This window comes from Lycorma delicatula, chromosome 10 (assembly GCF_047948215.1).
Source record: "Lycorma delicatula isolate Av1 chromosome 10, ASM4794821v1, whole genome shotgun sequence".
Lineage (NCBI taxonomy): Eukaryota > Metazoa > Arthropoda > Insecta > Hemiptera > Fulgoridae > Lycorma > Lycorma delicatula.
Window position 1 is genome coordinate 9460092 of NC_134464.1, and position 13860 is coordinate 9473951.

Genomic DNA, 13860 nt, shown 5'->3' on the forward strand with positions numbered 1-13860 from the left:
TTCAAAGCCGAAAATTCTTTCAAGAATCATCCTCAACAGGATCGGCCCACAACTCGAGAAAGAACTAGAATACCAGGGAGGTTTTAGACCCTGGAGGAGCTGTCCAGACCAGATTATGAGTCCCAAGCTAATAATGGATTACAACAGGAAAAGAAATAGCGACATGCATTTGAAGATTTCAAGAAAGCTTATGACTGCATCCACACAGAACCCTTACCGAAAAACTCAGATTACAAACATGATAAAACTGACCCTCATAAACACCGAGTCAAAGGTAAAGTTCAGAGGTGAGCTCTCAGAACCTTTTGAGATCAAAACAGGATTGCACCAAGGCGATGGGTTCTCACCGCTATTGAACAGCATTCTAGAAATGGTAATGAAGAAACTGCTCAAAAAATTGTTCCAAAAGTAAAAATAGGCCAAAAAATAAAAAAAAACTGTCTTGTTTTCACCAACAACTTGGCACTGGTAACAAACAACATCGACAAAGCTAAATCACACATATTAGAACTTCAAAACATTATGCCCCAAAAACCAACACAATTAAAAGAAGTAAACTTAAACGGTAATAAATCAAAATAGTAACCCGATTTAAATACCTCAGAGAAATAGTAACAAACAACCTAAACAAAAAACTTTGATCCAAATAAGAAAAAACTAACTAACTAATGCTCAAAAATTAATCTGGTACACTTACAATAAAAATTGCCTATCAATAAACACAAAAATAAGACACAATACATTTATAACACCAAAGCTACTTATGCAGCAGAAACACTCTTCCATCTAAACAAACAATCAAAGACAGACTCCGAAAAATTGAAGGAATTGGAAGAACCTACATCAATAAAAAGTACCAGAAAGACAGGCAGTGGTAGATTCTGCCCAACAACCATGTGTAAAAGGTGACTAGGATTCTTTGAAACAGCTAGTACAGTACAATCTCGACGAAAAACACCAAGAGGATGCAGATAGATCACAAAAATAAGAGCGGATCTGAAGGAAATTGGCCTTACACTAGTAGACACCCCAAATAAAATAAAATTAAACAAGAAAATCAAGAACATAACACTCGCTTCATATTTACAAGAAAAATCTCACAACACAAGCATTTTCAGCAATAGAAAGCACAAAGATCACAACGTATAAAAAAGTACTGGAAGGACAGTAAGGCCTAATCAGTCCCATCAAAGAGACTTGGATATTGGACTGACTAAAGTGATCCTATTATGCAGTCATAAAAGATGGTAACAGTAATATGTAAAGATTGGCAATGGAGAATCATGTGTATATATATATATATTTTTTTTTTTTTTTGAAAATAAGAATAATTCATAAATATATTGACCACTGTGCTAATAACATTTAATATTAAATTTAAACCACCAAAACACAGTAAATATAATAAAAAATAAGTTAAAAATAAGTTAAACTTACCATATTAATTCCAAGAATCAATTTTCGCAGGTTGCTGCTTCAGTTGATATTTTAATTCTAAATTACATAAAAATAAATTGTTTTTAGAATTTTTAAATTTCAAATCTGTCAAAATTTTTATTATTTTATAAATTTTGAAATTTATTACGGACAAATACGCAAATTCTGCTGTTCAGTACCAGAATATTGACATTGTCCAGTACTACAATTTTCAACAAATTCAAAATTCACAAATTATAAAAACAATTTATTTTAATGTAATTATAGAATTATAAACAAACTGAAGAAGCAGAATCCCATGAAAATTGATTCTTGGAATTAATATGGCAAGTTTAACTTATCTATTTCCTGTTTTGGTGGTTTAAATTTCATTTAATATTCTTAACAAAACAACAATTTTTTATAGAAGAAACTATTGATGTTGCTCTATTTTATTTCTTTTCCGATGCAAAATAGAAATAATTAATATATCACTTTGTACAGAAGACTTTCTTTCCTCTTATAAAAAATTGAAAAGAAAGCAGTTTTTAACATCATTTATATACATTCTCCCATAAATTTTATAAATAAAATTTTTATTCGTTTAATAGCATAGATACATACCTGGACTAACATATCTGTGAAGAGTATCAATAATACCATCCTCTAAATTAAACTTAGCTATGGCAATCTCAGCAGGAATAAAATGACGTGTATCAGTTTCACAGTAATAATTAATATGAATCACATGAAAAACTTTTGTGCGTAAAGCTGAAAAGATACTTGAAATTAATAAAGATTTAAAACAACTTCCTACTCAACTTTTGATAATAAAAAAATACTTAACTTTAATAAAATTATTATAAACTTTATTATTACATACACTTTATAGCAAATTTTGCACTGATCTCCATGGGAGAATGGTAGCATCCTAGTTTAACCGGAAGTACTAGGTAATCCTGGTCAGGCATGACATTTTCATACGATACAAAATACAATTTCATATCCCTAAGTACAAGCTTTGAGCTTATGCGGTGAATAAAAAAAAGAAAAGATGAATATTATAATAAAAGGTAAACTAAATGATAAACTGAATATAGTTTATGAGCAATAGTGTTCAAGATCACAATTACAACTACATTACTACAAGGTAAGTTCAAAATTCCCACAATTAGTTTATTTTTTAAGAACAGTTTCAATGAAAAATACTTGATGTATACTTCCTTTATTTTTTTTTTATAGTTTATTTTGCCAGTTACACATTTTGCCAAAATTTAAACTATGGAATTATTCCTGGAACCCACTTTCAGATATTGTGCTGTCATTTCACTGCATTGGCCATCACATCATCGTGTTTCTTGTATCTTTTTCCTTCAGAGCATTTTTCAAATGAAACTACCAATAAAATCAGCTGGTGCCAAATCAGGAAAGCATGATGGATGCTTCAGAGTCATTACAATATGCCGGTCAGGTTCTCTTTGATGTTTTTGTGGTCTTTTGTGCCAGGTGTTCTTTGGTGGTCGAGTTGAAGGCTTCATAGTGGTCACACGTGTTGTTTGTCGCTCTTCGTTTTTGTTAATTTTGTGTGGTTTTTTGATTGATTTTATCGGATACAATTTCCAACAGGAAATTGTTGATGGAACTCTTATGGACACAGACACAAAGTTTTAAGATTTTTGGTGACAGACTATAAAAGCTATTAAGGTTTTTTGTTAAAAGTTTCTTTTGAGCTATAGTTTAATTAAAACTTAAAATTATAATGATTTGTGAAGAACTTTAGAATGCTGATGGTCGCCAGTGTTACCAGATTGAGTAAAGAAGTGTTTTGAAGTACGCTGTAGTAAGTTATATCAAAGGTAGTAGTCTTTTTAATGTTTTAGTTAAGTGAGATAATACGTATGAACATTATAAGAGTGAAAATTTTCTTTCTAAGTTAAACTCGCAGGACAATACTGGTCTGTGATGTCAATCTGAAAGATGTAAAAAAGAACTTAAGTTGGCTTATACGGAATCTTTTCCCGGCTGTAATTCCTTTCCCTTTCATCCCAGCCCAAATCTCATTGAGAAAAGGCAGAAATGAAAAGCTCCATGTTAGAATATAGAGAGCTCAAAAAGTGGCAGATTTTATTGACACACTTAGGGATAAGGCAACAGAATTGCATGTAGATTTAAAAACCAGAGCTAGTAGACATACAGTAGTCCACAGTAGGGATGTAGAAGTTGAAACTTCTAAAGAAGAAATAAGAGCCACTGTCACTAATCGGATTAGAGAAAATGAAGACTATAATATCTCTTCTATTAGACGAGGCTTTGGTGAAATACAAAATGTTTCAGTTACAGGGCTGCATGTAAAATTGTAGAACAATGTATCAAAGTAGGCTGGGTGAACTGTCGAGCTTACATAAGAGAGGAGGAAGAACAATGCTTCAAGTGTTGGGGAGCGGGTCATAGGAGGTTTGAATGCAAGGGACCAGACGGTTCAGATTTATGTTACAATTGTGGTGGCAAAGGTCACAAGTTCGCAATTTGTAGAGCCAAACAAATGCTTAAACTGTAGTAAGAAAGATCACCACCGCACTGGAGGTTGAATGTGTGGACAATCTGGCAATGCTTAAAATACGAGGGTTATTTTTTTTTAAGGTCAGATTGGTCACGAAATAAAATCCCGCACAAAAATCGGATGAACCTTTGCGCATATGTGTTGCGCAGCGACTCTAGTATGGTCTTCAATTACGCCGCATCACTTCGTTTAGTTTTGAACACGCAACTAGCACGTAAATATGTCTACAACAATAGCATCTCCCGCCAAGTGTGAAATGCCTGCGGTAATTCGATTTTTTCAGGCTGAGGGGTGTAATGCAGCTGAAATTCATCGACTAAAAGTAATGCGTACGGTGAAACTTCAATGAGTGACAGCAAAGTGCGACAATGGTGCAGGAACTTTAAAGCAGGACGTGCAGATGTTCATGATGCAGGCGGTCAGGGAAGGAAGCAAGTGTCAACCGATGATCTCGTTGAGCGAGTGGATGAGGCGACTCGAGAAAATCGTCTGTTCACAATTTCTGTATTGACTGACTCGTTTCCTGAAATTTCAAGGTCAACTCTCTACACCATTGTCAGTGAGAGACTTCAGTACCGCAAACTGTGTGCGAGATGGGTTCCCAAGATGATGTCCGACCATCACAAAACAATGAGAATGGATGCCTCCCTAACGTTTCTCCAGCGCTACCACAATGATGAAGGAGAAGATTTTTTGAACAAAATTGTCACAGGGGTCGAGACACAGGTCCATTTCGAAACTGAAGAAACAAAAGAACAATCCAAACAGTGGATGGATTCTCATTCTCCCAGTAAACCGAAGAAGTTCAAGCGAACCTTCTCCAACAGAAAGTGTATGGCTACTGTGTTCTGGGACCAGAATGGAGTTCTCTTGATGGAATTCACGGAACGTGGCACGACCATCACTGTAGCCTCATGCAGCGTGACTCTTCAACGTCTACGAAGGGCGATTCAGAATAAGCAGAGAGGAATGTTGTCAACAGGCATTGTCTTTCTCCATGACAATGCTCGGCCACACACTGCAGCTGTAACAAAGAAGCTCGTGCAGCATTTTCGTTGGGAAGTGTTTGATCACCCACCATATAGCCCGGACTTGGCTCCATATGATTTTCACCTCTTTGCTCACATGAAACGCTGGCTAAGAGGACAACATTTTGCCACAGACATCGAGCTGCAGACCGGCGTAGAAACATGGCTGAAAACACAGGCGGCTCCGTTCTATGATGAGGAAAGTTGGTACCACGCTATGACAAATGTCTAAATCAGAGTGGCGACTATGTAGAGAAATAGCGTAACTATTTAAGTACTTGTTACAAATAAAAAATTTCAGATCTTGAAAAAAAATAACCCTCGTAGTACTAGCAAACTTTAATCGAAGTACTCTCTCACATGATTAGTGGGAGGTTGTCAGAGATAAAGGAGCAGATATGCTAGTTATAATGGAGCCCAACAAATATGTAGCGGCCCGATCAGGGTGATCTGCGGACACAGAAGGTGATGTCATGATCTTGGAAGTGACTGGTAAGATTGCAAGGCAAGTCAAGAACAGAGGCAGAAGTTTTAAAATTATGATAAAAACAAAAGATAAAAAGCATAAAATATAAAAAATTGTTTAAACTGTTAAGATTAAATAAAAATTAAAACTTTCTAAATACAAAAAAAAAAATTATATTTTGTTTTTTATTTCTTGTTTTGATAATAATTTTAAAAAAAATTTTATAAGATTTTGAAGTATGATAAATTTAATTTAATTTAAAGATTTTTAATAAAATTGAATTGGTTTGAAAATATTTGTAACATAAATTTATAAGTGAATATTGGTATGTTATCATGGATTGCAAGTTATGATGTTTTTTGTAATGTATATATAAATGTATGCAGCTGATGATGGGAATAAAGTTTGCAAAAGCACTTCTGTTTGCGTAATGAAATAAGGTAAGTCATCCTATCTCAATTATTCTGCACTTAGGGTTGATCTATATATATATAATATATATAAACCTATCTATTTACAATGTACTTATTAAAAAAAATAAGTGTTCTCAATAATAATAAAAATAAACTTAATTTAACCAGTTTTGACCATGCTTATGCTTACATTAATATGAGAGCTATTCAGAAATTAAGTTCTGGTAAGGAGCGGAGGCGACAATTCTATATTTGCACACAGTTGAATAACCCAGTTCAGTACATTTCTAGTAGTGTTACTGAAAACATCACTTTCTTGTTTGTTAATGTAAAACTTTTGTTCAAGATGGCTGCTGTTATAGAAAATCCTGCCAACTGTAAAGTAGGTGCCATCATTCGTTTCCTTCATGCAAAAAACTTGTCAGCTGCTGAAATTCATCATGAACTTTGTGCAGTATACAGAGAGAATAACATGAATGACAGTGCAGCCAGACAATAGTGCTGCATGTTTTGGGAAGGTCAAACAAACATTCATGACAATGAAAGATGTGCTCAACCGTCAATCATCACAGATAAACTTCTTGAAAGCATTAAGGTGAAAATTTTAAGAAAATCATCGATTCATGATAACAGAATTATCCAAATTTTTTCCACACATAATGAACAGTGCTGTATAAAATCGTAATCGATTTCCACTAATTTTTGCTTCTTTGGTGCCTAAGCTTCTTTTTGACAAATACACAAAAAAGAGAATGAGGTCAGCACTAACCTTTCTTCGCTGTTACCGTAATGAGAAGGATGAAATCCTTGACCGCATCATAACAGAAGATGAGAAATGGGTTCAATTTGTTAATCTGGAAACAAAAGCTCTATCAATGCAGTAGCACACCAATTTTCTTTGAAAACCCGTAAAGGCTCATCAAACACACACTTTCCTCAAAAAAGCTGATGGCTACGGATTTTTGGGACTGTAAAGATATGATCTTGATCGATTTTATAGAAAGGAACAAAAATTAACTGTAAAACATTGAAGGATCATACAAAATGATGTAGCGTGCTGAGTTCAGTGATTTTTCATGATAATCCTCATCCATGTACTGCAGTATGCACTCGATGCCAAATTAACAGTTTCAATTAGAGTTGTTTAATCATCCTCCACACAGCCCTGATCTGGCTCCCAGTGATTATCACCTTTTCCCAAAAATGAAGAAATTGTTAGCGATGCAACGTTTTGAAAATGAAGAGGAATTGAAAAACAATGTTACTACCTGGTGTAATTCACAGGCGGCAGAGTTTTATAATGAGGGGGTATTCAAAAACTTGTTTACAGATATGTCAAGTGCATTAATTTGGAGGACAATTATGTAGAAAAGTAGCTAAAAGATGTAAATACTTTGATGTGTATACAATAAATAGTTTTTTTATCAATTGGTGTTTTTTTTAAAAAAAAAAAACAGATCATAAGTTACTTACCTGTATATCTGTATTAAAATATTAGACATCATTTTAAAACTAATTTCTATTTCTCTACAAAATGGTACTGAAAGAAACTGGATCAATTCAGACCAGGTCTTAGGCTGATGGTAATTTTTATTAATGCTAACAATTAATGCCGGAACATACTTTGGAATATTTCAATGTCAATAAAATATGTAGAATCTAGAAAATACAAATTTAAATACAGATTTTTAAAAAAATAAAAAAACTGTTAATCACAAATCATACAGTATCTTTACAAATTAATAATGAAGGAAAAACATACTTGTGTTTTTATCGAGATGTCTAATTGTATCACGAATAATTTCATCCATGATACGTTTATCTCTTTCCCTTTCCAGTTGCATCTTTCCTAATTCTGAGAAAGACATTCCTAGAGTATTATACTTTTCTTCATTTTGTAATCTTTTATGTTCATCAGCCATTTTGTTATAATAGTCTTTTTCAGTTTTAGCCATTCCCTAAAAAAAAATATTATAAAAACCAAAACAAATTCTAAAACATCATTTCTTAAATGTAAAATAAATTTAGAATCCTACATCCTATTTAAATAGTATAGCAGTTAGTTGTAAAGTCACAAAGTGTTATACAACAAACATCAATTTCTATCATATTTTTTTCTGTTTATTGACAACCATAAAAATACATAAACTCTTTTGATAGCCATGGGGTTAGAATTATTTAGGATTTTGGTACAAAAAAGACATTCTAGATGTGGCTCAAATTCTCTTGGCAATGGATTTTCATCATAAGTTTACCGCACACATGTAGAGTAAGATCTCGACTTAAGCAAATTCATGTTAGCATGATTTTGATGTATACGTGTACTGTAGATCTACTATACGATTGCCAAATCTATTTCTACTACATGCAGCACTAATATGTATGTACGGTTACTGTACTTCTAGGAATTGGGGTTCAGTTTATTACTATTACTACTGTACATATTGTTACGCAATCAATGATTTCAAGAATAATCACTTCTATCACTTGTCTTAAGGATGTTTACATAACACAGTCTTACTCATTGCTCTTGAAACACCAATTCCTCTCCCTAATTTTACACTGGAAGGTTGCTTCATAAAGTTTAATTGTATTACAAAATTATAATTTGTCGGTCTTTTATTTCTTATTTTTTGTTTTTTCGGTGCGTACAAATAAGTTCGAATAAAACAAAAAAAATAAAAGGTAAGCAATTACTCTAGAAGAAAAGTTAGATGTTAAGAGATACTAAAGGGTGTGAAAAGATTCAGGACTTAAACAAACTGGGCTTAGCAAAGCAACTTAAATTAGGACAATTCTGAAAAAATAAAAGAAGCCTGTAAAAGTGCTATGCGAATGAAAACTGCAAAACTTTCAGTGATTCGACCTGCGATTATGGAGAAAATGGAAAGGATGTTAAGCACAATGTATTGAACATCAAAATCAAGAGAATGTACCCATTTCTATGCAGGTAATTGAAGAAAAGGCTATTAAAATTGATAACATGTTAAAATTTGATGGAGAAGCAAAAACGTTTATTGCCAGCAATAGATGGTTCCAAAAATTCAAGAATCGTCATGGTTTCCACAGTTTGAAACTGACTGGGGAAGTCACAGCTGCTGAAAATTTTCTGATCATTTTAAAGGAAATTGTTAATGAAAAAATTACAAACCCAGACAAGTATTTAATCTAGATGAAACTAGGCTCTTTTGGAAACATATGCCCAGCCGTAATTTGTTTCAGTTGAAGAAATATCTGCTTCAGGTTTCAAAGCAGCAAAATATCAGTGTATGATTTTAATAGGCTCTAATGCTGCTCGTGACTTAAAATTAAAACCTTTAATTATTATTTAACATTCTGAAACTTCAAGTACATTTAAAGGGATATCATAAACAGAACTGCCAGTTTAATGGAAATCAAATAAAAAAGGATGGGTTACAAGTGTTCCATTTCAGGATTATTTCACTAATTTACTCATTCCTGAATTGAAAGCATATTGTAAGAGAGAACAAATACCCTTCACAATATTAATTTTAATTGATAATGCACCTGGTCATCCACAAACATTCAAAAATATCAATGATAATGTTAAGATATTGTTCTTGTCCCCCAACACTACAACTCTAATCCAAACTTTAAATCAGGGTGTTATTAAAGCCTTTAAAAGTTATTACCTTCGTAGAACATTTAAGAAAATTATCCAAGAACTTGATTCAAAGGAAAAAGATGTTACACATTTCTGAAAAACTTTTAACATATATGACTTGATACTACAGCAGAATCCTGGGATAAGGTATGAAGAGTTCCTTGAATGGAGTTTGGAAAAAAATTTGGCCTGAAGCAGCGCTAACACAATCACAATGTGAATGTACAACAAATCCAGTTCTTAATGAAATTGTTGGATTACCCAGATTGCTTGGGTTTGATGAAGTAGATCAAGAAAATGTTGATAAACTAATTGAATCCCATGCTCAAGAATTAACTAATGAAGATCTTGCAGAGCAGCTTAATAGTGAAAAATCAGAAGACGACACTCTGGTAGCTGAGCAAGAGAAAAAACATTGACTATTAGCAGAATGGCTGCAGCCTTTGAAAATTTGGAAGGTTTCTTATCGTATTTTGTTGAAAACAATGCCGACGAAGAAAGAAGTGCAAAAGTTTTAAGGCTAATGAAGGAGGCAAATGCTTGTTAAGATGAAATTTTAAACGAGAAACAACGCTGTGCAAATCAGAAGACTTTTAAATTTTTTCTTCAAGCCAACATCGAAGCCCGTGAGTGTGACAGATAAATACGTGAATGATTTAACAGAAGAAATAGTTGAATAAACTGGTGATAAGTGTTTTTTAAATTTAAATCATAATGACACAAGTTATTCTTTTCACTAATTATATTATATTGTTAAGTATGTACAGTATGTATTAGGGCTTACAAGTGCTGCAGCATTAACAATTAAAAGCAAGTTTTTATTTTATTAGTTTTATATTTTTAAGACTTATTAATTCACTTATATTTAGATCTTCCTTCCATGTTATAGTATTGTACTGTACACACATTACATTCAATTTTTATGTATTTACCAGGTGTTTAAGGTTAAGCCAAAAAACCCAAGAACGTATCCCTCATTTAAGTCAACGTCTCACTGTAATAGAATTACATAGTATAATGTACTACCGATTTTCTTTTTAATCAAAGCTAGCAGTGTGTAGGTGAAGAATAAAGAGGCTTATTTTCTTATAATTTGTACACGACAAGAAGATAGTAGACTGTCTTACTGAATCTTTAATGTTAAATATCTTTTTTTAATGTTTTTTATGTTTAAGAGCAAAAGGCTTTTAATTTTTCAGTTTATTTTCATATTCATATCGTATTTTTTTATGTTTTAACGTAGTCAAATATTATTTTATTTTATTATTCAATTTTGGGTTGTACTATCATTGACTATTTTTCTAGTAAACAGTTAATAAATTACTAGGTTAAGGTTTCATTTAGCATTTAATAACTCTCAGAAAATTTTCATTTAAACACTTAGTTAAAACTGTATTGTTCCTTATGTAATACTCAATCAGTGGTTAAGAAAACCTGTCTGATCTATATGTTAACTATATTGTATCACACACAATGGACTGTCCCACTGCCTGCAGATAATAAGGACTGTTTCAAACACTTTTAATATGCATTTATAATATTTATTACTGAAAAGCAGCACAATCTATTGTTATCAGTAACTCTGTATTCCTCAGATTTCATAATTATTAATCATGCAAACTAGTACCAAAAGTTTCTTATTTATACATTAAATATTCCTGCAAGACCAACACAATGTTTAAAAAGAAATTTTTAAATTTAACTGTGGAGGAGAAGGTATGGCCTTGGAACTCACTCCAACATTCAATTTTTTTTAATTTTAAGTAAGGAATTAACAAATCAGAAAAAAAATGTAACAGATATGGTGAGTGCAGCTCTACAAAGCAGACCAATCATCACTAAGTGCTAGAGTGAACCGCAATTATAGTTTGTATGTAGTTTCCCTCCAATCAAAATAACTTAATATGTAGTATTAGTAAGATGAATATTTAACCGACCAATAACACTGGTCAACATAAAATTTGAAACTGAAAAGGAAGTAGGTGTTCTATATAGTGTTTTATATGCTGAATCTGAATGTGTATTCTGAAACAACCCATCACATAAGTTTCTTAAGTTACAATTCCTTTAAATTTATTTTTTCCATCATTTGTGGAACAAACAATACAAATAAGTTAGTACATCTTCATGCTTGCTTTTTCACATTAGATTCATATTGTGGTGCATGCTATAGATTTATATTTGACATATAACAGTCGAATGATGTCATTTCATGTCAAGCCAGACATGTCACTGAGGTCAAGTAATGAGTAATTAAACGTGATGAAATTTTCATCAGTATGAGTTCAGCTCTTTGAATGACTTGCCGTATTTTTTAGTTGTGGTAGTGGTTTTATCATACACATATAAAGATTGTTTCAAAAGCGATGCCATATATTTAGTGAACGATTTTTATGACAGAACAACTTTTGGTATTATTTTAATCAACATCAAGATTTGGTAAGTTATGTGTATCTATGTTTCACGCTGTGTTTTATTGCGCTCCATGGTGAAACAATTTTATGAAGTATTTTAAGTAATTAGGTATTTATAAATAAAAACTTAATTATTTTTATAATTAAGTATTTCTGTAATATTTCAGTTTACTTTCAGTCATTAAAACATTTTGAATTTTACAATGAATAAAAATTGGGCTTGTAAAAATTCTCTAAATATTTTTTGTTGCGTTTGCACAGAATTCACCAAGAAATAGTTTACGAAAACCAATATCAAATCTGCTGAACACTGCTTACAAATATTATTTTAACTGTCCGTTGGGAGACCAAGATTAATTCTGAGCTCCACATGTAGCATGCAACGAGTGCTATGTTAAACTAACCCAGAGGTTAAAAGGTAGAAAAGAGCATTTGCCTTTTGACATACCTATGATTTGGCGAGAGCCTACTAACCATTATGATGACTATTATTTTTGCTTAACAAAACTTACCGGTTTCAATTCAAACAATAAAAGCAGTATCGCATATCCAAATGTTCATTCAGCTATGAGACCAGTAATTAATGGTGTTGATTTAAAGATTCCAATCACTCCAACTTCTTAGAAAGAAATTTCTGATTCCCAGAAGGCTCAACCGATGAATCCTCAACTTCAGTAGATATTAATTGCATTCCAGAAGAATCAAATACTGAACCTTATCTCATCACACAAGCAGAACTAAGCGACCTAATTCGTGATCTGTATTTGTTGAAACATGCAGAACTACTAGGTTCATTTTTAAAGAATGGAATTTATTAAACAAGGATATTAAAATTTCAATATAAAGAAATCCAAACAAAAATTTACTGATATACTTCAGAAGAGATGGTTTAATTTGTTCCTGTTTAATGATGTTAGGGGGCTGATATCTGAATTGGACATCGAATGCGTTACTCATGATCGGTGTATATTATACTCATAGAAAAGAAGCTTAAAGGCAGTGCAGTTGCATAACTCGAATAAGTTTTCTTCTATACCGGTAGCACATGGTGTAGAAATTAAAGCAACAAAGAAAAAATGTTAAAAGCTATTAGTATGATGAATACTCATGGTGAATCATTGCTGACCTGAAAGCAATAGAGCTTCTTCTCAGTCTCCAGAGTGGCTTTACAAAATATATGTCTTTCTTGTGTTTGCGGGATAGTCAGGGTACAGATAAATACTATAAAAGACTGGCCAAAAAGAAATCAGTTTACCCCAGGAAATGAAAATGTTGTCAATATTCCCCTTGTTGAAGCAGATCTATTATTTTACCACCTCTACACATAAAACTAGGCCTGATGAAGAATTTTGTAAAAGTATTAGATAAAGATGGAAACGGCTTTAAATATTTAGCTGAAGTTTTTTTCACAAGTGAAGCCAAATTAAAAGGGGGAATATTCATCAGGCCACAAGTAAGAAAATAAATTTGTGAAAATATATTTGACATTAAACTGAAAACCAAAGAACTAGCAACATGGAAGATGTCATTACTGGTTTTCTTGGAAACAAAAAAGATGAAAACCATGATCAGCTTATAAATGAACTTTTAGTGAACTACAAAAATTTAGGCTGCAGAATGTCATTGAAAATTCTTTTTTACATTCTCATTTGGACTTTTTCCCTTTACCCTCAGGTGACATCAGCGACGAACAAGGAGAAAGGTTCCACCGAGACATATTGCAGATGGTACAATGTTATAAAGGCAGATGGGATGAATCTACAATGGGTGACTACTACTGGATGATAAAAAGAGAAAACTTCAATGAGCACAAAAGGAAAATAAGAAAAAATAAATTAAGATAACGTAAATATTTGCAAAATAATGGTAGGAATTTTAACTGTAATTATTATTATTATTTTTGTATTTCTAAATTTAAGACGTTTCTCAATATTTTAA

General features: G+C 32.4%; 1 protein-coding gene across 3 annotated transcripts in view; it reads right to left on the minus strand.

The window, feature by feature from the left end:
• mael (germ-plasm component protein maelstrom) overlaps positions 1 to 13860 on the minus strand; it is a 73717-nt gene that overhangs the window by 28753 nt on the left and 31104 nt on the right. For all 3 annotated transcript variants that reach the window (XM_075377543.1, XM_075377544.1, XM_075377542.1), the window contains 2 exons: positions 7646 to 7841; positions 2041 to 2187 (listed from right to left, as the gene is read on the minus strand). In XM_075377543.1, the coding sequence (XP_075233658.1) occupies positions 2041 to 2187; positions 7646 to 7841 (343 nt within the window). The remainder of the gene's footprint in view (positions 1 to 2040; positions 2188 to 7645; positions 7842 to 13860) is intronic.